The sequence below is a fragment of the Aythya fuligula genome, chromosome 1, assembly GCF_009819795.1.
Source record: "Aythya fuligula isolate bAytFul2 chromosome 1, bAytFul2.pri, whole genome shotgun sequence".
NCBI classification, from domain to species: Eukaryota; Metazoa; Chordata; class Aves; order Anseriformes; family Anatidae; genus Aythya; species Aythya fuligula.
The window spans coordinates 1,415,272-1,441,189 of record NC_045559.1 but is presented as its reverse complement, the minus strand read 5'-3'; the positions used below and the strand labels follow the sequence as shown (position 1 = coordinate 1,441,189).

The 25,918-nt window shown below is 54.0% G+C and overlaps 1 protein-coding gene across 1 annotated transcript in view; it reads left to right on the top strand.

Annotated features, from left to right (window-relative positions):
• The window catches only part of UBE2H (ubiquitin conjugating enzyme E2 H), a 42,770-nt gene extending 31,811 nt beyond the window's left edge, over positions 1 to 10,959 (top strand). Inside the window, exons 4-7 of the mRNA XM_032195984.1 lie at positions 1,189 to 1,228; positions 1,892 to 1,944; positions 5,107 to 5,235; positions 10,679 to 10,959. Of these exons, the coding sequence (XP_032051875.1) occupies positions 1,189 to 1,228; positions 1,892 to 1,944; positions 5,107 to 5,235; positions 10,679 to 10,803 (347 nt within the window). The 3' untranslated portion in view covers positions 10,804 to 10,959. The remainder of the gene's footprint in view (positions 1 to 1,188; positions 1,229 to 1,891; positions 1,945 to 5,106; positions 5,236 to 10,678) is intronic.
• The last annotated feature ends 14,959 nt before the right edge of the window (positions 10,960 to 25,918 follow it).

Here is a 25,918-nt window from a genome sequence, read left to right as displayed (position 1 = left end):
TTTTCCTGTTTTTGTAAGCACACCTTCATCAGGAGTGGTTGCTGTTAGCTGCAGATTTCTGTAGGTTCCCACCTGGGCTTTGTAGGGCTTTGTAGAGGATGGGATGGTGATCAGGCAAAGGAAGCAAGGCTTTATTTTACCTTCTGGGAAGAAGAAAAAGACAGCAAGGTAAGATCTGGAAACCTCTTAAAGTGGTGCAGAAACAGGGGCTGCAGCAGCTTTTCTGCCAAGCAGAAGTGTGGAGGGACCCAAGCAGCATCTGGGACACTCGATCCATTTTCCAGCGAAGTAACTGGAAAACCCAGATCTGTTTCCCTCACCCCCTCGTGCGGTGGGGACAGGTCCCTCACCAGGGGTTTTGGTTCCCCCCTACTGAAAGGGAAGAGTTTGGGAGCAGGATTTTGCATCCCTGAATCTGCTGAACTTGTTTTTTCGGGGTCAACGTGCTTTACTTCTACACAGCCTACAGTGCCGAGCGTGGCGTGTTATAATCCCTTTATAGTACTGCTTTATAAGCTCTATTTGTGGGAGAAGAGTGTTTTTTGGGGCTCCATCTGTCTTTAACTCAATGTTGAGGGACGTAGCTGGAAAATGTGGCTTTGCATCTGGTAGCAGCAGCCAGAGGTGTCCCTAAAATATGAGGCATCTTCTACTATAGTGCTGTAACTCTTGAACCACGGGGGTTTTGCCAAAAAAAATAACCTTGTGTCTGCAGCAGTCTCTGCTCCTGAGTGGCTTACAAACGTAGATTAATGCTGTAACTTCGAGTTACAGAAAAACTTTAAGAAATATTTTTAAAAATAGACAAAAACTTAAACTAGGGCTTAAAATCTGTGCCTGCCGTGTATTGAAATGATCCCTGCAGCTTAGAAATCACTGAGATGTGAGGTTAATTGTGCTGATGGGCAGATCTCCTCAGTCTCACGCTGGACCCACAGCCTTTGTGGTCCTGCTGAGCTGCGAGTGGGATTTTTTTTTTGAATTTCAAGGGAAAGGCTGAGGACCCCAGGGTCAAACTGCTGCCTGAGTGTTTTAAAGGTTACGTGGCTATAAATAGCAAAGCTGGGTTTTTCTGTGAAAATAGAAAGCCGAGCCCCTGTTCAGTAAATTCCAGACTTCTCTTGGTTTTTAAAAAATAAATAATCTTTGGCTGTTTTCTGCTATTTACCAGTGTCTCCTTTTTTGCAGGATTCATGAATAAAATTTTCCATCCTAACATCGATGAAGCGTAAGTAAATCCCGTGCGCCTGCGTGGTTTTCCTGAGGATCTTATTGAACTGTAGCTGTGTCCTGGCTCTGTAAGAACATGCCAAAAAGTTAAATAATGCTTTGATTTAATCTAGCAGTCCAAAGGATGTCTTCTGAAGTCCACTTCCAGGAGTGGGTAAGGCAGGGGAGATGCGTGCTGCAGGCTCTCAGATGGGGTCTTTGCACTGTAACGTGCCTCGCTTACACAAAATTTGGAGCTGTAAGACCCCTTCTCCTTGGCATCGTGCTGGCTTTCTTGAAAGACGGAATGGTTCTGGCTTGGCCACAGTTCCCTCTTCAGCTGAAGTCCACGTTCTTGATAAAATGCTTTCTGGTAGAAATCAGTTTAGCCACGATTTTTAATTTCAGGTGTAAGGGGAGCCACCTACGCCTCAGTCTCTCCAGTAGGTCCCTGTATGGGCCAGATAATTTAGTAATGGCTCCAATTTGCTTCCCTTTGTGCAGAGTACAAAGATTTGTGTAGTTAAAGGCTGCTCCCCTCTTAACCACAGGACAGGAGTAAATCAGCGCTTATCTGGAACAGCAGGGTGAAGGCAGGGCCGTGGAAGGGGGTAGATTGTTAAATCCCCAGGGTGTTTCTGAGTGTGGCTGTGTTTAATTCCATCTTTCCCATGTGTTTCAGGTCAGGAACCGTATGTCTAGATGTAATCAATCAAACTTGGACGGCTCTCTACGGTGAGTTTTGGTATTCCCCCGAAAAATCACACGAGCATCCGTATTTGGTGGGTTAACACACCACAGACAACCTTAGGCTGACTCCTTTGAGTTAAATTTTAGTCTTCTCACTGAGCCAACGTCATGTGAAAATAAGATTACCATGCAAAACCACTTTTGTGACCTGCCTTTATGCCACTTCTGCAGAAGGTGACACCAAAAACTGTTTCTCGTGGCAGCACCGCCTCAGTGCAGGTTAGGAGGGGATCGTGTATCTAATAACTGCACTGCTGGCTGCAGAAGGTTTGGGGTTTTCACTTGTTCCTGGCTGTAACTCTCCTTTGCAGGGCTATAACAAGGTCAACTGATAGTTGAAGATCCATTAAAACAGCATTTAGGGAAGGCTGAAGTTGTTAAAAAGGAATATGTTTGAGGGAAAAAAAGGAATACGGTTGAGAATCTAGTCTAGGTTGGCTTTGTTCTAAAAAATATAATCTAAAAAATATAAATTTCTTCAGGTGTTCCAATCCTGTGCTATGGAAAAGTATTCAAGGGAACGTGCACATCAAATCCTTCACGTTTTCCCTTGAAAGCCCAAATTTACCCGTGTAAGCTGGAGTTTTCGAGCAGCTGAGCCACTTCACCTTCCTCACCAGCACAGTTTGGGAGGGAAGATTGGGCTTGGCCAATGCTGGCTGGGAAATTGCTGTAGCAGCTTGTTGATCCTGACTCCGAACCCAAATGCCTCGAGCCCTCCTGGTATGGCTGTGTGCTCCACGTGGAGAGGTTTCCTAATGAATGCTGCTGTATTTCTGTCATTGCTGTTGCTCAAAAAGGTAGAATAAAATACCAAGAGATTTCCTTTGCTTCTGATGTATTAATATCAGCAAGCTTGCAGAAAATCTCCCGTATTTTTCCGTGTGAGCTCGATGTGAGGAAACTTGAAAGTATCAGGTGAGGATTTGGTACAGAGCACCTGGTGAAATCTGGCATTACAAGGTGAAAGTTGGCCCTTACAAAGTGCATTTTCTGACAGTCCTCTCATTGCAGACTCCCCTTGCTTTGCTGTAGGATGCCTCGAAGCTTGCAGAGAGGGTGGAAAAGGGAGAAATATTTCCCCAGTGCTCCTCAGCACAGCTGTGTTGTTGGGAGCGTCACCCCTCAGAGCACTCCTGTGCTGGCAGAGGAGCTGGGTCGGAGAATTCAAGGAGGAATTAAAGTGGAAGAGCCCCAGAACAGCTACTGATAAATTCAGGAGGACCTCATGGCATTAGGGAACGACCTTTTTGTTCCCTAATGAAGTAGCAGGTCCGTGGTGCTGTTGGCAGGCTCCCTGCTCACATCCAAACCAATCCTCGTTCAACTAACGCTGCTTTTAGTGATTGGAAAGAAGGGGAACATCCCTCAGGTCTTAAAAACAATAATAAAAAAAATCCCTGCAGCATGTTCAGCGAGTCACGGTGGTTTTTAGGGCTCTGCTGAGCAGCCACTGGAGTTTAGGTGTCCAGTGGCTATAAAGGGAAGCTTGATCTAAGCCTGCTTGTGGGGAGATTTGATCCAAGAGCAGGTGGCACCGCGAGCTGGAGTTAACTTCTTGCTGATACGTCTGAACCCAAGCCCTAGGATGGTGAAATTTGGTTTTCCAAGGACAGGCAGCTCCCAAGGCTGTGGCAGAAAGCATTCCTGCAGCGTGCTGTCACTGTTTTTGTGGTCCCTTTTCGGACTCAGATCCCTCTTCCAGTTGCTGCTGTGCCTCATCCTAGGACTGGTTGGTGGCTCTGAGTGCTCAGCGTGCCACCAGTGGCAAATTTGGCTGAGGCTCTCACCCTTTGTGTGCCCTCCAGGGCTTTGTCACCGTCCTGTGGTGGTGGAAAGGGCAACAGCTTCTAATACTAGAAAGATTTCAGGGCAAAATCACCAAATTTCTTAGTGGTGCCCCTGCAAAGCAGAGACCAGCTGGTTGTGACCCGTAGCAATCGATGACACCTTGATGCAGGAGGAAAGGACTGACAACAACACCTGGAGTCTCCCTGGCCTTGGGTAGGATCAAATCCATTCAGAAAGCACCCGTTTATAGATCCACAGGGGATGTAAGCTTTGGGCAGCAGCAGGGACCTGCTGCATGGGGTTTTTTTTTTTTTTTTTTGGAGGCTGCATCTTCGGTGGTGAGGCTGGAGCCTGGTTTTATGTGGCTGCAGCCTGGAGCTGCTGGCACAGGGGAGCTGTAGGAGCTCTGCCCACCCAAAACTCCGAGGTACCCGCCTCTAGAAGGGGCAGGTGATGCTCATCCACGGGCAGGAATACTCTGATAAAAGACAAGGAGAATATTAAAAACAGAGTAATTAAAAAATAAACACTGCTCTGCCTCTACCAGCAGCTCAACCCCCCTGGGGAAAGCAAAACGTGGCACGCAGCCCTCCTAACCCTGATTAATCTCTGCTCTGCGGGGGTCACACAGCCCTTTTGAAGCCCCCGAGGAGGAGGGGTGATGCAGGGCTGTGGCTGAACACCCCCACTGGTTGTTTTAGGGATGTGGGAAGAGGGCTTCGTGCCTCCACAGCTACTCACCAGCACCAGGAGACGTTTGATGGTGGGGATTTACTGACAGATGCCCACTGGCACTGCGCTGTTCCTGGGATCTCTCTGCATCCTGTGAAGTGCTTTGGGGTTGCAGGGGGGGCTCGTTGCTTGCTCTTTCCCTTAATGCAGTCGTCAGCTAAGGCCCTGTAGGTGTTTTGTGCTCGAGGTGAGTCCGTTTAGTCATGGAGCACGAGATCTGCGTAACGATGCTTACAGAGGGAGGCAGAAGTGGGAGAACTCAGCGAGGTGGGATGCAGGAATTGTGCTGGTTTTGTTCTTTCTCTCTTTTTTTTTTAAGCTAGGGCTGAGCTTGCTTCCACTGATGCTCCAGACAACTCACCTTCCACTTCTTTAACCCCCAGATTTCTGTATTTACGTTGTAGGGATGTTGAGTAGTTGAAATTAGCTGAAGAGCAGCAGCCACATCCCTCTTACAAGCCCCGTGTGCTCCTTCCCCGCTGCCCTTCTCTTTATTTAACCTCGTGCCCAGGTTTTCAGCCTCTTTGCCCAGCTTTGTGCTGCTGTTTCGGTGTCAGTGCCTGCAGGATGATGAATCCACCTCACTCTGGGGCCGTGGATGTGAACGATGCCCTTCTCTTGCAGATCTCACCAATATATTTGAATCGTTCCTGCCCCAGCTGCTGGCCTATCCTAACCCCATAGATCCTCTAAATGGTGACGCTGCAGCCATGTACCTCCACCGACCAGAAGAGTACAAACAGAAAATTAAAGGTAAGGGCACGAATAACACGCTGAGTTTATTAATAACAACGTTTATAACAGGTTTGTGCCCGTTCCTTCCCGTCACAGCAGCCCCATTCGTTTTAAAGGAAAGTAGCCAGAAATACAGGGTGGGTGATTTGATACTGCTTGAAGATGGTATGTGTGGTGTGGGCAGTGTGTGGGCAGGGTTTTAGCTCGTTAGCAGATCCTAAACAGGGAGGTAAGCATAGTAGGTTAGGATTTGATGTTGTTTTTTTGGAGATTGGGGAAAAAAAAATAGGAAGAAAAGGCATTTTGCTGAAGAAAGGGACAAGGAAAAGTGCTCAGATGGAAATATCCGGTTCCCAATCACTGAATAAAAGTGCTTGTTAGCAGTTCTGGGGAAACGTGGCAGAGCAGGAGTCAAAGAATCAATGATATCACTGCAGAAAGCCCTTCTGTGGGGTGACAGAGCAGAGGAATTGTCAGTAAATGCCAAGTAATCCTTCGCTGGTGCTGCCTGCTCCAGCCGAGGCTTATTAGGGCTCTGCCCTGCTCAGGGAGTGCCACTTAAGAAAGCTGCAGGCCAATTAGCGATGGCTTGAAGAGTGTGACAAGGTTAGATGGTCTTGAGGATGCCTCTGATGATGAAAAAGGGAAAGAATTAGAGTTTAATTTTGAGGGCTGAGTGGGGCTCGGGGTTTGGACGTGTCAAAGGGACCTTCAAAGAGGAAAGGAGTGACTTCTCCTGGGGTCACCGGGAGAAGGATGTGGTCACGGGCTTCCAACTCAGCTCGGAAAGCCCAGGCTAAGCATTAACAGTGGCTGGGGAGGATGGGTGAGCCCTGGGAGAGCCTGTGAGGGTGCTGCTGTGTCTGCCTGCAGAAGGACAAATAAAACCAGTCGAAAATAAAGAGCCAGTAGCTCCTGGGGACCAGGGAATGGTCCCGGGAAGGGCTATTATGGATGAAACTGAGGATAGAAAGACTAATTCTGGCAAGCTGAGACCCAAACTGAATTAGTTTCGCATCTGAAACCTGAGAAATGAGAGAAAATAAGAACACAGGTGCTTGGCCTTCCCTTGAATCAGCTGCACGTAGGTAAGAGAGGAGGAAATGAGCCAGTGGCAAAAGCTGTTGGCTTTTTATCCCTCGATCCAGTGATCACAATCAGTGTTTCAATCTGGAAGTTGGTAATTTGCAGCCTTTGGTCTTCGGATTTGACCAAATTCTTCGGATTTGGTCTTTAGCTAAGTTTTGAATAGAGATCATGGCCAAGTTTTGGGGTTTTTTTTTTTGGTCCCTGAATAACCAGGAGACTTTGTTTGTCTGGGGGAGCCCAGCCAGTGGGGTGTGCAGGGCCTGCTCGGCCAGGAGAGCATCCTCCAGCAGCACGATTTAATAGTCCTTGGGTGTGAGATGGGGCAACAGAGCCCCATCAGAGCCCTAACAGAGCATTGCAACATCCCTCCCGTGTCCCGAGAGCGTGGGCACACCAGAGAGATGTGGGATTTGGTGGAGGAGCCCTTTCATCAGGGCTGCCACGTCACGCCGGAGCGGTTAAACCTCGAGTTGTTTTTGTTCTGATGCAAAATGACCCTTCATCAACTGCGGGGTGGTTTTTTTTTTTGAGGGTGGGACTCCAAATGAGGTGAAGCCAAGCTGTGATTTAAGTGCTGAGTTATTCAGCACGCTTTGCTCGACTCCTCTGGCAGCTGCCTGACAAGATCATAGGAGCTACCCTGCAGAGCTGGCCTGTTCGGGATCCTCAAGTCCATTGCCTTTTTTCTTTTTCACACAAACAAGCTTCAGGCAAAGTGGTTTGTCCCAGGAAATCTCCAGGGTCAGCGTGAGGGATGCTTTGGGTGCCCTCTGTGCTTTAATGAACCAGGGGGGAAAAATATCCAGCATTTTTCCAGCACCCTGGTAAAAGTGATCGGACTGATGGCTTATTTTGCAAGGAACATCCTACAGGAGGCTAAATAGGGCAGTCTGCTCCCTCCTCTCCGTCCCAAAAGAAAGACACAGCCCGTGAAGATGATCAGGAAGGAGTTTGAAGGAGTTGAAACACATCTCGTGGTCCGTGCACCCAAGAGTCCTGCCTCTGCTGTCTCTTCCCAGGCTTGCGTGACAAGCAGAGCAGAGCTAAACATTGCTGCTCCTTATTGTCGTGTTCTTAAAAATAGCCCTGGACACGTAAAAAGCGAGGCAATGGATTGTAACAGCTCTGCTCTGGGAAGCTCGGGATTGCAGATGCATAATTTATCGCTGCTTTTCTTCATTTTTTAGCGATGAGCACGTGGAGCAGTAGCGAAGAGACAGGCGTAGACTTAGAGAGGTTGCACAAGGTTTGGAGCCGCCGTGATCCTTGGCGTGAGCCCTAAACAGATCAGGATTTATTGTGGGAGGTGTAAATATTTGATATTGCTGATACAGAGCTGGAAAACAGGATGCTTAGCCTGAGAGCCTTTACGTTGATCAAGCAGTGAATGGACACAGAACCACATCCTCCTTTTTTTTTTTTGACAGTCCTCATCAGGGTGCCTTGTCTTATGGCTGGGGTGGGCTCCAGACAGGCAAAAATGGCTCAGGATTAGCTTCTGTTGAGCTGGTAACCCCCTCGTGTCTTCCTTTTGCCTTCTCTTTGGTAGATCTAGCACGAAAGCTGCTTCAGGGAGGGCAGGGTGGTGAGCAGCAGCAGTCAAAGGGCGCTGAGGGCGGGTTGGATGTTGGTGCTGGGAGCAGCTCTCCCGTCCTGCCTGGTGGCTGTGAGGTTCCAGCGTGGCTGTGCTGGTGTTTTGAAGAGCTCACAGGCGTGCCCCAGCCACAGGGCATAACCACAGCTCCTTCTTCTTGCCCCAGGGTTTCAAAACAGATGGATCCGAGTGGAATTTCTCCGGTAGGGATGAGTACATCAAGGCTTTTCTTTGGGGATTTGAAAGCGAAGATGTTTTCTCAGTATTATTTAGGTGTTTCCGTGTCCTTCCCTTAATATCTTCCCTTAATAGACTGAAGATCCAAGTTCAGGACAGCGTTCAGCACAAAAGCTCCCTGGAAGCTTGACCTCTCTCAGGTTAAACCTCCAGAAAAGCCCAGCCCAGGGGCCTGGTCGTTTTCCTGGGCAGAAGATGGCATTTTACATTTGACATGCTTTTAAGTCGCGTTTTATCTGAAACAACTTAGGTTCAGGAAGTTTCCTACAGTAAGAATTGGTGGCTTCTGTGTCTAAATCATCAGCAGCTGGAGAAAACTCAAAGCAGGCAGTGAAGGAGCACTTCTGGCCCCTGTCCTGCCATCCTAGGTGGGTTTGGAGTAAGCATAGAGTGAATCTGATCCTGAAATTCCCAGGAAAAGGTCATTTTTTTCATCCAGGACATCCCAAGTCTTGCAGGAAGGGAACTTTGGTTCCCTTTGGATTGGGCAAGAAATAATAACTTATCTGGGAGATCAGTTCCTGGAAAGCTGCAGGGAGTGGCTGCTACAGGGACATGTCCTGTTGGCACCATCCCATCTCCTTATCTCAGCTCGTCGTCTGCTGCCCACCCACCCATGTAAATCTTCTGAGGGCAGGATGCTTTTTTTATTTTGCATCCCTCTTTCAGTCACTTCCTCTCGTCTTTAGATGCAATTAGTTCTGCTGCTTCGTTTTCTTTCACCTTGCAGCGTCCATCTCTTTGGGCAGATGGCCCCTGCCCCAGACTCTGCGGCCCCTGATCTCTGCTACAGGTAGGAGATGTGATCAGGCAGGGCCTAAGCACCATCATCACAGTCCAGCACCTCCTGAGAAGGGGATTTTCAGTGCCCAGAACCCGAGGATGGAGGACGGGGGTGCTTTTCTGTCCACATTATGTGCTCCAAGATCCCAGCAGCACCCTGAGCCTCTGCGGCGCGTGGAGAGGCCCCGAGTGCTCCCTGCTTCCTGCTGTTTACAGAGCTGCCTTTAATACTTCATCAGTTCTTACAACTTCTTGTAAAACAGATTTGAACAGCAGCTTCTGCAGTCTGAGTGAGCGAGTTAATAATGTATCCTAAACAGTCAGACTGAAACTAAATGCGTCATTAGACACAAGCTCTTTGGTCACATAAAGCTTTTCCAGGGCAGAGCTGGTCTGTCGAGGCCACCAGCTGCTCCATCCTGGGGACCCCTCCGTGAGGATTTGTCCTCAGGTTCTGCCCGTACCATCCTCCTGGGCCTGGAGGAACTGCCTGAGCTTCGTGTCCCTGTATCAGCTCCAGAAATGGAGTCTTAATACGCAGTCTTTAAAAAGCCCAGGCTTTGAAACCTGTGCTTTAGGGCTCACAGATATTCAGTGTGTCCTCCTGCAGCTCTGCAGTGCATCCCCCTGCCAGTGGGATAGGGGATAAAAAACTTCCTGTGCTCCTGGAGGAGGTCCTTGTGCACCTCCTTCCCTTCTGTTCCTGGGGAGAAATAACAGAATTCATGATTTGGAAGGCTGCTAGGCTGGTACGTGGCACGTTTCCATGCAGGGACTCATCCTTGAGCATGAAGGGCTGGTGGAATTCCCCCTCATTTCAGGGTTTTAGCATTGTTATTTGGGGAAAGCTTTGCATTTTAGTACCTTCATGTCTGGAAGGAAGACGAGTTTGCAGCTGAAATTCCCCGAAGGCAGCGCAAGCACAGCTCCCGTTTCCTTGCTGAAATGCAGGGTGGAAGAGGAGCTGTCAGGACATTTCTTCACTTGTTTGTGCTCTGAAGCTGCTTTTTCAGCACGGATGCGTAGCAAGAAGGCTTTCTCTGCCGAGATAACCTCCGTGCTGAGGACACCAGCACCTCCTTGAGCCTCGGAGGGGCTGCTCCAGGAGGAAAAGGGGACGTGCTTTGGGTTTTCACTTCAAACAAACCCGTTCCCGCGGTAGTCTTCTGCTCTTTCTCCATCCATTCTTCCTTAAACTCCACTTAGGCACGGTCTCTCCCATCCCAAACTGGGGACACCTGGTTTGTTCTAAGATTTCTTCTCTTCCTCCTCAGGTAGGTTTCGGTGACTCCTGTCCTGTGCTATCAGTTCAAGTGTTCAGATCCTAATTTTTTTAAGCCAGGCTACGTACTAGTGACACCTCGATGGCTTTTAGGCTTGTTCTGTCACCATGGAAGCTTCTGCTTTGGCAGCAAATGTAATCCTATTACAGTAAATGTGAAAGAAACTCCACGAGGGACAACTTGGGGTGTTTCTAGCTGTGTGTGTGCGTGTGCCGGTGGTGGGGGAGCGTGGAGACAGCAGATTTTCAAGGATTTTCAGCACATTTTCAAGGATTTTCAAAGATCGTGCATGTCTCTGATTGCCTTTGGGTGTTTTCATCCCGTGTTGCTGCACAATTCTGCCTTTGGTCAGAGGTCATCCCGCAGTAACCCCTATAACCCACACGATCTACCAAACATGTTAGCCCTAGCTTAGCCATCCTCTCCCTGTTGAATAGATGCTGTTTTAATGTCTTCTCTTTTCTGTCACACGCAGAATACATCCAGAAATATGCAACAGAAGAAGCACTAAAAGAACAGGAAGAAGGCACCGGGGACAGCTCATCCGAGAGCTCCATGTCCGACTTCTCGGAAGATGAGGCTCAGGATATGGAGTTGTAGTAGAAGAGGCAACCTGCTTTTCAGAGAGACTCTAATTTCCTAACCATGAGAAGCAGACTATAATATTCATATTTAAACAAAGCAATTTTTTTTATTACTAAACAAGGTTTTTATGAATAATAGCATTGATATATATATATATATATCACCCTTTAGATCTTGATTTTTTTTTTTTTTTTTTTTTTTTTCCTTGGTCATTTCTCAACCCGAGGTGCATAGCATATTCCCACATTCCATTTTGGTAGCAATATGCAGCCCGAATGCATGCATTCAGATTCCATTTGGCCAAGTCAACTTGTGTGCTACTGAACTGTCAGCTACAACAGCTGCCCTGGGAGGTAGGGAGGTAGCCGAGACGTTTGCTTTCTGATCGATGGTTTCCAAAGACACCCACCTTGGATGCTGACGTGGAACAGCGTTGGTTTTTTTTTCTCAAAAAGTGACAAAAAAAAAAAATAATATAATAATCTGGGGGATAATATACTAACCGTGTAGATCAGACACAGACAGTGGAATAAAAGGTGCTCCTTCAGGTCAACCTTGCTGATCGTATTTTGTGTGGAGTCACGTTTAGGGAGGAAAAAAGGAAAAAAAGAGTAAGTAAAAAACCACCACAAATGCATGGAGCTATTCAGAGCCTTGGAGCTTAAGGATTTTGACTTGGATTTTCAGTCTGTTTTTATACGTGGACTCCTGCCTGCCCTTCTGAACTGTAGGGACTGACAACCACTGGTCTAGTTGCTCTTGGGACTTTTTTTTGAAAGCCTTCATCTGGATGTTGCTCACTTTTCTTGGTCTGGATTACGAGCTGTTCCCTTCTCGGGAGGAAAAAAAAAACACAAAAAACACACAAACAATGCTCTCTAAGCAGTGCTTTGATTTAGCTGGAGCACAGGTGAAGTCAAACTCTTCCTTTGTCCTAGGTTTGGAAACTGCTGCCCTTTAATGGCTTCAAGTTTTTGCTTTTCCTCTTGCTTGAAGTATGGTTAAACACCTCGCAAACACCTCTGTCCCCTAGGAGGGTTCTCCGACCAGATGGATTAGCCTTGCTGAGAGCTTCAGATCCACGAAGATTGGCCCCGTTGGCTGTAGTCCACGAATCCATCGGCACTGATTTTATTTTCCTCCTCTTGTTTTTTTTTCCCCCCCACCCCCTTCTGCACCAGCTTGGTAGCCATCTGCTTGTGTGTGTACAACAGGATTAAAATTTCTGAAAGTTAACAAAGAATATGATCTAGAAAAAACAAAAAACAAAAAAAAAAATGAGATGAATAAAAAAAAAAAAAAGACTAAAAGCACCGATTGAGGAAGCAAGTGAATCTGCTCGTTTGGGTTTTTTTTGGTTGTTTTTTTTTTTTTCTTTTTTCTTTTTTTCTTCCTTTTAGGATACTTCTGTCTGAAACGTTTTGTTTGCTTTCTCCTGGTGTCTCTCAGCGAGCTGAGGTTTTTGTTAACGATGCTCCAGAACCCCATATAGCAAATGTCTACCTGGGCTGCTGGTATACTTGAACTCGGATAGCTGTGTCGTGGAGGTTTGAACTGAGATGGATTTCCAGTCGGGACGTTGAATGTTACCTGCTGTATTTTATTTTATTTTTTTTTGGGGGGGGGAAATGGGGTTTCTGAGGGGTTTGGACAAGGATTATTTTCGTTTGTGGTGCAACCTACAAGGACGGTGCATGGAAAAAACCACCCACCCTGCGCAACCCTCGAGCGGAGTTTTGGATGTCATTTGGGGATGTTTTTCCTTTTCCCAGAAGTGTTGTTTTTTTTTGTTGTTTTATTTTTTTTTTTTTGCCTTTAGGAACGCCACCGAGCTTTGAGTCAGCGGGGTTGGAAGGTTACAATCCTCTTAATTCATAAAGCACAATCAATTTTTTTTTTTGTCGTCGTTTCGGAGAAAAAAAAAAAAAAGAAAAAAACTCGTACCATTTTTGCTTTAGCATGATTTTCCTTAATAAAAATATACAAAGAGTTTCCTTTATGTTAATTACGGGCATGAAGCAAAGGGTTTTAAAGGGTTTTCCTCCCCTTTCCCCCATTCCCACCCCCTTTTTTTTTTTTTCATTTTCTTTTCTGTTTTGAAGCAGTAATGTAGGGCTGTGGCTAGTGACTGTGCTGAAGTTCTCTATCTCTAGCATTTGTGGCTTGTTGGAAGGGTAATATTAACTATTTAACATGTAAAGGTGTACTTAACTCTTATCTAGCACGCTGTTTTTTCTCATTTTTGGGGGGATCGGGGCGGGGGGACCATGGGTGGCTGGCACCGTTTTTACCTCGCTTCCCTGCCCGCCCCGCCGTCTGCTTGTGCTGTAACCTTGCCTCTAGGTGCTACGTAGGAGTAGAGCAAGTGCTGGGTGGTGATTTCGGTTTAAAAAGGAGAGAAAAAAAAAAAAAAAAAACAATAAAAATTTGTATTTTTTCAATATTGTATTAAAAACAAAAAAAAAAGTGTTCTGATTAACCTCCTCCCCCTTCCTTTGCAGGTAACTTTTTCTTGTCCCCTTCCAGGTGAGATTCGAGGCATCCGAGCTCGCCCCTTCCCCTCTCCTTTTGGGGGATGAGCGCGATCCTAAAGAAGGTGCCCCCAAAATAACGGGGTGAGGACACGGCAGGGCTCGTGGGTGCTGGATGGGGGGCTCTAGAGCTGTTTTTTTCCTTGGAAAATGCCCCTGGCCGGGGCAGCACCGCTGAGCTGGTGCCCAAAATCACCACCCTGGCACCCTGCCCTTGCTGCACGATGCTTTTAGGGCGAGATGCTTTTAGGGGATGAGCTGGAAAAGGGTCTGCGCTGCGGGTCGGGACCGCCTGCTTGTGGCCTCCTTGCACCACTCTTATTTTTTTTTTTTATTTTTCCCATTTTACGTCATTTTTTCACCTTTTGGTTTCCGAGTCTTCCTCCTCCTCCTCCTGAAAGAAGTAGTTTGTAAATAAAACCCTCTGCGTGGTCCGGAAGGAAAAGGTGGAGCCCTCTTGCAGCACGGCAGCTCTTCTTTGGGTCAGTTTGAGCTTTTTTTGGGTTATTTCACGAATAATTAAAACAAGATTGCTGCCACCTTGCCCTCTGCTGTGGGGATGGGAGCTGCTCAGCCCCCTAACCCCAGGCTCATCCCTGGGTCCCCCAAACCACGTGGCACCGCATCCCGTTTGCTCTTTAGGGTTTTTTTTCATGCAACCCCAAAATCTGCCTCGCCTCTTGGTGCACCAACCACCCCCCCAGCTCCTTGGGGACCCCTTGGTGGCACCGAGGCCGTGGTCCCCAGCCCCTTCCCCAAAGCTTTGACCCCACAGATGGAGCCCACAAAGCCCCTTTGCGACCATCCCAAGACCCCACAGCCTGGCTGGGACGAGCAGACCCCAATGGGGGTGGGATCGTGGGGCAGGGCGGGAGGTGTTTGACCATTTTCTCTTCTTTTCGCTTCCTTTTCGCCTGTCCCAGTCCCCCTGGCACTTTAAGCAGGGATGTTTGAGAACTGGCCATGGTCTTACTGCCCGTGTGATACTTGAAGAGATCGGGGTGTTTTGCAATTCATTCGAGTCGAAGGGTTTGGTTTTTCCTTTTTTTTTTCCCTTTTTTTTCCCTTTTTTTTCCTTATTTTTTTTGGATTCCCCCCTTTTTTTTTCCCCCTTGCGTCGTGATGTAGTGGGCACGTCGCCGCCCGGCCCCAACGCCTCCTCCTCTCCGCCTATAACCTCCCCCCGAGTTGTGTATAATGAAAAAACTGTAAACTTTTTTTTTTTTTTTTAATAAAAAATAATATCTATACCTCGGAGCCCGCCTCCTGCTTCAGCCCCGACAGCTCCTCCTCGCAGGAACCTTGCTGCTGCGTCCTGGGGGATTTGATGTCGGTTTTTTTGGAGATTTTGCAGCCAAATTCGGGCTGGGAGCAGAGCTCGGGGCTCTCCCAGTGCCTTACTGGGGATACTGGGAGAGCCCCCCTGCCCCTGGTCACCTGCTTGTGCCACGGATTTGGGCCCTGGGGGAGTCCCAGCACCTTGAAAGCGCCGTCTGATGGGGGGGGGACACCCAAAAATGGGGCTGGGCTGTGCCGGGTGCTGAGCGCACCCCAATTCTGGGCACTGGGGCGCAGGGTAATTAATGCCCATGGGATTTGGGGTCCCCAGAGGTGACATTTTGGGGGGACAGGACAGGGATGTCACCCTCCTGGCTTTTGGCAGGGTGCCACCTGCTGCCAGCACCCAGCCTGGCACCCTTGGGTGACACTGGGTGCTGGGGGGGGGGTGACACCCCGTCCTGGGGCCACCACCAGCCTTGGGGAGGGAGCAGGGCATGGGGCACACAGCCTTTTGCGCCCCCCTTTTTGTCCAATTCAGGGTTTTTTTTAGGGACAGCTGGGGCTGGCGCTGTCCCTTCTGCCCAGCAGGTGGCCCCCGAGCCCCACCAGTAGCCTCCCACTCTGCCCAGTACGCGCACAACTGGTGCGCCCCCGTGTCCCCCTCCTGCCCCCTCCCACCCCACCGAGCTCAATGGGTTTGGGGCACGGCGTGGCCGGGGTTGGGGACTTTGGGGACACCCAGAGGGGGGTGGGTGCTGCTTGGTGCCCCCACGAGCCACCTCATGGGGCTTTTGTGCCAGCCCTAAAAGGTTCTGGGTGCCTTCTGCGTAGGCAAGGGTGCCTCCTCTGTGGGGCTCTGGGTATCAGCTCCATGGGGTTTTGGGATTTTTCCCCCATGGAGCTTTGGGTGCCAGCCCTTAAAGTCTCTGGGTGCCTGCCCCATGGGGTTTTGGGTGCCTTCTCCATGAAGCTTTGGGTTCCTTCTTCATGGGGTTTTGGGTGTCTTCCCCATGGGGTTTTGGGTGCCATCTCCATAGGGCTTTGGGTGTCTTCCCCACAGGGTTCTTGGTGCCACCCCTGAAAGGTTCTGGGTGCCTTTCCCACAGGGCTTTGGGTGCCTTCTTCATGGGGTTTTGGGCGCCATTTTCATGGGGTTTTGGGTGTCTTCCCCATAGGGCTCTGGGTGTCTTCTCCATGAAGATTTGGGTGCCATCTCCATGGGGTTTTGGGTGTCATTTTCATGGGGTTTTGGGTGCCTTCTCCATGGAGCCTTGGGTGCCATCTCCATGGGGTTTTGGGTGCCTTTCCCACAGGGTTTTGGGTGCCATCTCCATGGGGTTTTGGGTATCTTCCCCATAGGGCTTTGGGTGCCATCTCCATGAGCCTTTGGGTGCCTTCTTCATGGAGTTTTGGGTGCCATCTCCATGGGGTTTTGGGTGCCTCCCCCACAGCACTTTGGGTGCCACCCCTGCAGGGCTCTGGGTGCCACCTCATGGGGCTTTGGGCTCTTTCCCCATGGGACCTGGCTGCCGGCCCTACAGCTCAGCGGGTGCCACCCCCACAGGGCTCTGGGTGCCGTCCCGGGGGCTGCACAACCCCTGTGACACGGGGACAGGACGGTGACACTCAGGACTTTGGGGGGCGAGCAGGATGTCCCCCCTGCTCCACATTTTACCCCCATGTCCCAGCGGGTGGCTGGGACCCCACAGCTCCCAGAGGGACCCCAAAACCACACCCCATCCCCTTTTCCAGGCTGGATCGGTGAACCCAAAGGACCCCATCCCTACCCGTGGGGATGGGGATGTGCGGCTCGGAGCGGGCACCGAGACAGGTGACCCTAAGGGCTGCGGGGGACACCTGAGCCCTCTCCTCCTGCCCCGTGCCGGCTCCGGTTACGGCCCGAATTGTTCCCCCGGCTGGAAGAAATGCCGTCAGCGCCGCGGCTCGGATCGCTGCCCATTACTAATGCATGATGCTCCGGCTGTGCCCGGCCCCCCCTGCCACGGTGCTGAGCCCCCCCTGCGCCTCCTGAACCCCTCGGGGAGGGACAGGGATGGGTTTGGGGAAAGGTCTCCAGTCCCGATGTGCTGGCAAACGTCGCCCTCCTCCCCAGAGTCGGGGGTCCTGCCCCATATCTACCACCAAGGGCCCTTCCTCGCCCCGTGCTCCTTGGTTTGCAGCTCCTGTTCCCAAAGGGAGATTTTTTTCCTCCTCTCCTGTGCCCCCATTTTCTCTAGGAACCATCTTGGGACTTTAGGGACAATCCCAGATCTTGGGGACCTCTCCAGGCTCCTGGGGACCACCCAAGGCACCGCCCGTCCTTGGGGACCATCCTGGGCTTTTGGGGACCATCCCAGGTTCTTTGGGACCATCCCAGGCTCTTCGGGACCACCCCACATCTTGGAAATCAACCTGGGGGAACCCGAGCCCAGCAGCTTCGCCCCAAGCTCCTCACCCACCCCAAACAGCGGGGCACAAAACCCCATTGAGGGGGGTCCAACCCCAACCCACCGGGGTAAGAAGCTGATCCCCTCCCATCACCTCTCACGGACAGAACAACCAAACCACCCCCTCCCTTCACAATCCCCAAATTATCCCCAACCTTTTTCTCTCCCCCCCCCCCCAGATCCAACCCCATATCCGAGCCAGGCTCTCAGGGGGGTTTTGCCAGCCCCGGCCTCGCCGCCAGCCATAAAAACGTGCCGGGGAGGGCCGGGCAGCTAATGTACTCGGGTTGCTCTCCCGCATCCCGCCGCATCAATATTGCATTATCGTTTCCATCCCCATCTGAGCCCGCCGAGGAGCCTTGGAAAGAAACCCGGCCCCGGCACAGCCCCGGCCCCGAGCGCCTCAGCGCCAGCAGGGCGGCTCTGCCCGGCCCCCGCCGCCCTTTCCGGAGGCTCCTCCGCATCAAATATTCGGGTTAGGAGCGAAGCGAGGCTCTGTCAATTTTTAAACAGGGCCATTTGCTCCGCTCGGCTCACGGCCGGGGTGAGGCCTCGAAGAAATTTTCGGCCTGACCCCAGCGGAGCCGAAATATTGACGGTGGCGGGGAGAGGGACGAGCCCGGCGCCTGGGGGTCCCGCATCGTGCTCAGGAGACCTTCCGTGGATGGGATTTGCAGCCCAACGAGTCCTACGTGCCCGGTTCCCCATGGTTTAGTGCACCCACACGTTACCCATGGCAGCACCCTGCAAATTTTGGGGTGTCGGAGCCATTTTCTGGGGTGGTGCCTGCAGCACGGAGCTGCTCGGGGGCGTGGGGAGTGCGGCAACAGCTCGGCCTTGGTTTGGTGATGGGACCTTCCTGGGGTCCTTTGGGACCATCCTGGGCTCTTTTGGGACCATCCTGGGCTCTTTTGGGACCGTCCTGGGCTCCTTTGGGATCGTCCTTGCACCTGGGGACCATTTGGGGTGTCTCCCTGCTTGGGGACCATCCTGGGCTCTTGGGAGCGATCCCAGGCTCTTGGGGCCCATTCTAGGTCTTGGGGAACATCCCTGGGAGCTTCCCTTCTTGGGGACTGTCCCAGGTCTTGGGTGACGATCCCAGGATGTCTCTCTGTTCAAATACCAGCTGGGATATAGGGGATTCTCCTGGGGGCTTGGGAAAGATCCCAGCTATCGGCAACCATCCCAGGTGCCTTCCTGCTTGGGAGCCAACCCAGGTCTCTGGGGACCACCACAGGTCTTTGGGAACCCTCTCGGGCTCTTAGGGACCAACCCAGGCTCTTGGGGACCACTCCAGGTTCTTGGGGACAATCCCAAGCCTTGGGGACCATCCCAGGCTCTTGGGGAACATCCTAGGTTCTTGGGGACCAACCCACACTCTTGGGGACAATCCCACATCTTGGGGACTATCCTGGCCTTTTGGGGACCATCCCATGTTTTAAGGACCATCCCAAGCTCTTGGGGACCATCCCACATCTTGGGGACTATCCTGGCCTTTTGGGGACCATTCTGGGGTCCCTCCTTTCCCTGGGACCATCCCGGGGTCCCACATCCACTGTCACCCAAGCCCATCCCAATCCCCATCCCGACACCGAGCTCAGCCCCGTGACGGTAGCACTGAGCCCCCCTCCACCCCACAACCCCCCCCGGCTCTTCCTTGGGGTCTCACCCCCAAAACGAGGACCCACCGACCCCTCTTCACCCACCTCCACCCCGTGTGGGGCCGCCGCCAGGCCCTGCAGCAACCCGATCCCGATCCCATTCCCGTCCCAGCCCACCCCAGGCCCCAAACTGGTCAGGCTGGTTTAGGGCCGAGCCCGGCAGCTGCCGCGCTCGGGGGGGCTCGGGTGACCCCCCCCCATATACATGTCCATGTATAGCCCCCATAAATGTGCATAAAATTGAGTCCCAAAAGGGGTTTAGGGTTTTTTTTTTAATATGGTCGGGGCCTGTGCACAGGCCATGCGTTGGGGGTTGTACGTGGGGGGGTGTTTGGGGGTGTTTTGGGGTTGTAGGCCTCTGGTTTGGGGGGGTTGTGTGTGTTTGGGGATGTTCCTGTCTGTTTTGGGGGTGCTTGTGTCTGTTTTGGGGGTGTTCATGTCTCGTTTGGGGGAGTTTGTGTCTGTTTTGGGGGCACTTGTGTCTGTTTTGGGGGTGTTTATGTGTGTTTTGGGGGTGCTTGTGCCTGTTTTAGGGGAGTTTGTGTCTGTTTTAGGGGTGCTTGTGTCTGTTCTGGGGGTGCCTGTGTCCGTTTTGGGGGAGCTTGTGTCTGTTGTGGGGGAGTTCATGTCTGTTTTGGGGGCACTTGTCTGTTTTAGGGGTGCTTGTGTGTGTTTTGGGGGAGTTTGTGTCTGTTTTCAGGGTGTTCATGTCTGTTCTGGGGGCACTTGTGTCTGTTTTGGGGGAGTTTGTGTCTGTTTTGGGGGCACTTGTGTCTGTTTTAGGGGCACTTCTGTCTGTTTTAGGGGCGCTTGTGTCTGTTTTGGGAGAGTTCATATCTGTTTTAGGGGTACTTGTGAGTGTTTTGGGGCTGTTTGTGTCTGTTTTGGGGGTGTTTGTGTCTGTTCTGGGATGCATGTGCATGTTTTAGGGGTGTTCTTGTTTGTTTTGGGGGGTGTTTGTGTCCTTTTTGGGGTGTCCATGTGTGTTTTGGAGGTACCTGCAAGTGTTTTGGAGGGTGTTTTGTTTATTAGGGGGGGTTCTGTGTCTTTTGGGGTGTTCTTGTTTGTTTTAGGGCTGCTCCTGTCATTTTTATGTGTCTGTTTTGGGGTGCCCATGCTTGTTTTGGACGTTTCTGTGTGTGTTTTAGGGATGTTATTGCATGTTTTGGGGCTGCTCATGTAAATTCTGGGGGGACATTGTATTGGTTTCCAGTCTATGAGCATATTTTTGGGGGGGTTGTGTGTTTTGGGGATGCTCCTGTATATTTTAGGGATGTTCTGGTTTGTTTTGGGGGTGTTTGTGTCTGTTTTGGGATATCTGTGTGTATTTTGGGGCCATTCGTGTGTCTTATGGGAGTGTTTGTGTCAGTTTGGGGGGCCCTCTGTGCATGTTTTGGGGAACCTTGTGTATTTTGGGGATGTTTGTGGCTGTTTCGGGGCTGTTTGTGCCTGTTTTGGGGGTGTTTGTGTCTGTTTTAGGGGTATTTGTGTGCTTTGGGGATGTTCATGTGTGTTTCAGCAGCACTCCTCTCTGTTTTGGGGGTGTTTGTGGCTGTTTCGGGGGTGTTTGTGTCTGTTTTGGGGGCATTGGGGCTGTTTTGAGGTATGTATGGGTCTGTTTTTGGGGTATTTGTGCCTGTTTTAGTGGTGTTTGTGTCTGGTTTTGGGCGTTTGTGTCTGTTTTGGGGGCGTCAGGGCTATTTTGGGGCACGTTTGAGGCTGGTTTTGGGGTGTTTGTGTCTGCTTTGGGGGCGTTTTTGTCTGTTTCAGGGGCATTGGGGCTGTTTTTGGGGTGCTTGTGTCTGTTTTGGGGGCGTTTTTGTCTGTTTCAGGGGCATCGGGGCTGTTTTTGGGGTGCTTGTGTCTGTTTTGGGGGTGTTGGGGTTGTTTTGGGGGCACATTTGTGACTTTTTCTGGGGCGTTTGTGTCTGTTTTGGGGGCATTTGGAGCTGTTTTGGGGGTGTTTGTGTCTGTTTTGGTGGTGTCGGGGCTGTTTTGGGGCACGTTTGCATCTTTTTTGGGGGTGTTTGTGCCAGTTTGGGGTGCATCGTGGCTATTTTGGGGCACGTTTGGTGCTGTTTTGGTGCCGTTTGTGTCTGTTTTGGGGCTGTTTGTGTCTGTTTTTGGGGCGTTTGTGCCTGTTTTGTGTGCATCGTGGCTCTTTTGGGGCACCCAGCCATGCTTTCAACACCCTCCTTTACCTCTCAGAGCCAACCGTGCCCCCATGGGGTACATCCCAGCACTGGGGGGGGGCCCTTTTTCCATGTCGGGGGGGTACCCAAGTGTCCCCCCAATACCCCCTTTCCCCATTTCCCCCCTCCCTGGGGCGCTGCCCCGCTCGGGTTGCGAGAAGGAGGAGGAAGAGGAGAAGCAGCAGCAGGAGGAGGAAGAAAGGAGGAGGAGGAAAGGGGGGGGGTTAAGGGATCGCTTTCCTCTCCCCCCCCCGGTCTCCCCGGGCACCGAAACCGGATCGGTGGCGGCCTCGGCGGCTCAGGTGCGGGGCCGGGCGGCCGCTGCCCCGCCGGTGTCCGGTGTCCGCCAGCCGGCGAGCGGCCCCGACGGTGGCCCCGGGGCTATAAAATCCCCCGGGGGAGCCTTCAGAGGGGCGCAGCCGCCCCCTGCCCGCCTCCCCCTCCGGGACGGAGCCTCCGCAACCGGCCCGAGCCTACGGGGAAGGATGGGGAGGGTGGGGGGGGGGGGGGGGGGGGCAGCATCCCCTTGTGTTTGTCCCCCCCCCCAATCCCCAACCCCATCCCCGGGGGTTAATTTTAAAGGGGTTTGGGGTCCGGGGTCCCTTCCCCATAACCTATAGCCCCCCCCCCCGGCTGGGTGATTTTTGGGAAGGGGGTGGGAGGCGGCTCCTGGGGGGGGTGGCCCAAGGTGAGGCCGTTCCCTAACGCACCCCCCCAGCCGGTTTCCACCCCCCCACCCTCCCCAGCTTCTCTCCTCGGTCCCGGCTCCACCTTCTGGGGCACCTGGGCCAATTGCAGCCGCGGGGGGGGGTCCCCCCGGCCGGGCTAAGGCCGCCGCCGCCTCCGCTCCTCGCCATTTGGGCGAGCGCTGGGGAGGTGGAGGTGGGAGGTGGCCGGGACCCCCCCCCCTTTCACCTCCTAGGGTGGGTGGGGGGCGGCAGCGGGGTCCCCTTTCCCCGATTCCCCCCCCCCTTTTTGTCCCTGTCCCCCCCCCCGGTGACCCCCGACGGGCCCTTTCGGGCCGCCCGGAGCCGAGGCGCAGCGCCCGGAGCTGAGGTAAGTGCGGCCGCCTGGTCCCTAAAAGGATGGGGGGGGGGGACCTGGATGGACCCCCCCCCTGGGGTTTAGGATCCCCCCTTTTTTCCCCAGGACCCCCCTCAGGATCCGGCCCCGGGGCTGCGTTTCCCACCCGTGGCTTTTTCCTCGACGTGGGGCTCCCCCAAACCGAGCCCCCCCCCCCCTTCGGGATGATCCCAATCTCTGCCCCCTCCGACCCCATCCAGCAGCCCCCCCTCGACCCTTCCCCTATTTAGGGACCCTCCCCCGGCCCGGGGACCCCCCAAACCTCCGCCGTCGGGGGTGCTCCGGAGCCGCCGCATCCCCTCGGGTCCGAAGGGGCGACAACGAAAGCGGGGCGCAGCCCTGAACCCCAACCCCCCTCCGGCCCTGGGGGGGTTATTTGGGGTTCAGGGGTGCCCCCCCCGCCCCGATCGGCCCCATTTATTCGCCCTGAAAGCCCCGGGGTCGCCGTGATCACAGCCCGGCCCCGGTGGCAGCGGCTCCGGTGCTGCCACCCGGCAGCGCCCGCAACGAAATCCCGGCCACGGCCCCGCTCTGAGCAGCACCCATGGGTGCCCCACTGACCGGGGGGGGTTGCTGTGACCCCCCCGGGGTCCTTACCCTCAACCATCCCCACCCCGGGGCTGTGCAGGGACCCCCAGAGCAGCCCCCGGCCCCGGTGTGTCCCCAACCCCGCGTGGGGACACCGAGGGCTCCGTCCGAGGGGTCCTGGTCCCATCTGGGGGCTGTTTTGGGGTTGGGGGGGTCCTGGGCAGCTCCCTGGGTATCGCTGGCACTGCGGCACAAATACGCCCTGCTCAGCCCCAAAACGGGCTCCTCGTTGTGCCCGGCAGCTCCGTCCTCGTCCCCTTTGCAGCCTCGGTCCCTGTCCCCATTCCCCGTCCCCATTGCCATCATCACTTCTGTCCCCATTCCCGTCTCCGTCCCAAAACCCATCCAAATCCCCATCCCTGTCCCCATCCCTGACCCCATCTCTGTCCCCAGCCACATCCTTGTCTCCATCCCTATCCACTTCTCATTCCCCGTCCCCATCCCCATCCCCGTCCATTTTTCCTTTTGCATCCCCATCCTTGTCCCCATCCATTTATCCATCTCTGTCCCCATATTCATCCCCATTTCCATCCCCATCCCCTTCCCCATCCCCGTCCCCATTCCTTTATCCATCTGTCCCCATCTCCGTCCCTATCCCTTTACCCATCTCCATCCCCATTCCTGTCCCCATTCCTGACCCCATTCCCCTTCCCCATCCCTATCCCCATCCCTTTACCCGTCTCCATCCCCATTCCTGTCCCCATCCCCGTTCCCATCCCTTTATCCATCTCCATCCCCATTCCTGCCCCCATTCCCGTTCCCCATCTCCATCCCTATCCCTTTACCCATCTCCATCCCCATTCCTGCCCCCATTTCTGCCCCCATTCCCCTTCCCCATCCCGTCCCCATCCCTTTACCCACCTCCATCCCCATTCCTGCCCCCATCCCATCCCCGTCCCCATCCCCGTCCCCACCCGGGCTCTCCCCAGCCTGTGCCCACGGACGGGGCAGCGGCCACACAAATTGGGGTGCCCACCCTCACCGCACCCCACAGCGGGGTCGGCATTGCTGGGAGCCACTGGGAGCCACTGGGCAGCCCCAAACCCTTCAATCCCCATCCCCTATGGGGCGGTGGCAGCGGCCGGGCACCATCTTGGTGTTATGGCCACGAGCATCCCTGGGTGCCACCCACAGCATTTCGGGCTCGGGGAGGCTTTTTTAGGGGATCCTCGCCCCTAAAAACGGCTCGGGGACCGGGGGACCCCCTTGCTGAAGATCTGGGGGCCTTGGGGCACAGCCCTTCGAGGGGGCTGCCGGGAGAGGGGCCGGAGGGGGGGGCCCCCCGAGGGGGGGGGCAGCATCCGCAATGCGGCATCTCCCAACGTCATTACCCGGGGTGCGGCGGCTCCGCAGAGGGGCAGGCTCAGCACCGGGGCCGGCGGGGCCCTGGGCTGCCGCAGTGGCCTTGGGCGGAGGCAGGGGACAGGGACGGGGACGAGGGGGCACCTCCAGAGCTGCCACCCCCCCCCTCTTCTCTCCCTTCTCCCTTTGCGCCCTGGTTGGGGTCCGCGGCACCCAGGGGTGCGCCTGGGGGGGCGCAGGGGACACGCGGCCACCCCGGGGGAGGGCCTGATCCTGCCCGGATTGGGGGCACGGGGACGGCGACCACGCAGGGATTTGGTGAAGCCGTCGCTTTCAAAGTCACGCCAAGGATGCCGGCCCCGGGGACCCGTGTCCCCGAGCCACCACGGTGCCACCAAGGTGCCACCAAGGTGCCACCAAGGTGCCCCCGGCCTCGCCGCGGCCAGAGGTGAGCGGTGCCGGGGACGTGGCCGCGGCCTCGGGGCCTTCCCGGCTGCGATCCCGACCCTGTGGGGGCTCCTTTGGGTTTTTGGGGGACCTTCGCTACGGGGCGAGGGCTTAGGGGGGGACAAATCTGTCCCCGTTGGCCGAACTCTCCGCTCGCAGAGCTCCGCGGCTCCCGAAATCGCGGGGATGCCCGAGGTGAGCGAAGGTGGCCGTGGGCCTGCTTCGGCCCCAAATTTGAGGCCGGCACGAGGCCCCGGGCACCCCCCAGCCCTTTCTGGGGCCTCGGCTCGGCCGACACAAAGGGGACTTTGTCCCATGTCCTCCTCCTCCTCCTCCTCCTCCTCCTCCTCCTCCTCCTCCTCCTGTTCCACGATGGCCGCTTGGCACGGCCCCGCGGGGACGGCGGCGGCGCAGCCATCCGGGGGGCTCGAGGCCACTTGGGGAGGGGGCTTTGCCACCATTTGGGGGGGGGTTGCGAAGCTTTTAGGGTGGTTTCCACCATCTGCTGGGGGGGCTCGGCAGCATTTTGGGGAAGTTTGCTGCCGTTTCGGGTGTTTGCAGCCATCCCGGGGGCGTTGCAACCGGTTGGGTGGTTTGCAACCCGCTGGGGGTTTTGGGGAGAATTTGGGGGCTTCGCAGGTGTTTGGGGGGGCTGCCAACAGGTAGGGAGGGTGGGACCTTTTGGGGGATTTGCCCTTTTTTTACCCCAAGGTAAGGGGCACAAGGTAAGGGGGGTACCAGCATTTGGGGGCTTTGCAACCGTTTTGGGGTTTTGCGGCCATCTGGGAGGGGTTGCAGCCTTTTGGGGGGCTTGCAGCTGACCCGGGGGATTGCAACCATTTTGGGGGGGTTGCAGCCTGCAACCTTTTAGGGCGCTTGCAACCCTTTTAGGGTATTGCAACCCTTTTAGGGTATTGCAACCCTTTAGGGCATTTGCAACCCTTTAGGGCGTTTGCAACCCTTTAGGGCGTTTGCAACCCTGCAGGGGGGGGGTTGCAGCCATGCAGGGGGTTTGCAAACATTTTGGGGGCGTTGCGGGCATCCAGCGGGGCTTGCAGCTTTTTATGGGGTTTGCAGCCACCCAGGGCACCCCAATCCCATATAACCCCTGCAGTGACCGGGTCCTGGCCGTGCCTCGTCCCCGTCCCCGTCCCCACACCCGGGGCTGCTCCGGTTCCAGCCGAGCCCTGGGGTCCATGACCGGCCCCAGCCCCTCCATGGGGCTGCATCTGGGTGAGCGTCCCCCCCCCCCCGCGGCCCTTTTATCGACCCCGGCTTAGATCCAAGGGTTTTGGAGCCTTCTGCAGGTCGATTAATTGTTTTCTCCCATTTTTTATGGTTTTTCTCGGGGGATGGAGGTCGGGGCTGCTCGGTGGGCACCCACGGAGGGCGCGGGGTGAGGGTGGGTGCAGGCGGCACCCCCCTAATTAAAACCTTCCCGACGCTTCCTAATTAAAACCCACCCTCCCCAGCCCTGCTTTTCATCCTTCATCAAGGAAAAAAAAAAAAAAAACCTCCTTGGGTTGGGATTGGGGTGCAGGGGCGCTGAACCCGCGGCGCAGCCGAAAGCACGCGGGGAGGGCGAGGTTTTGGGGTAA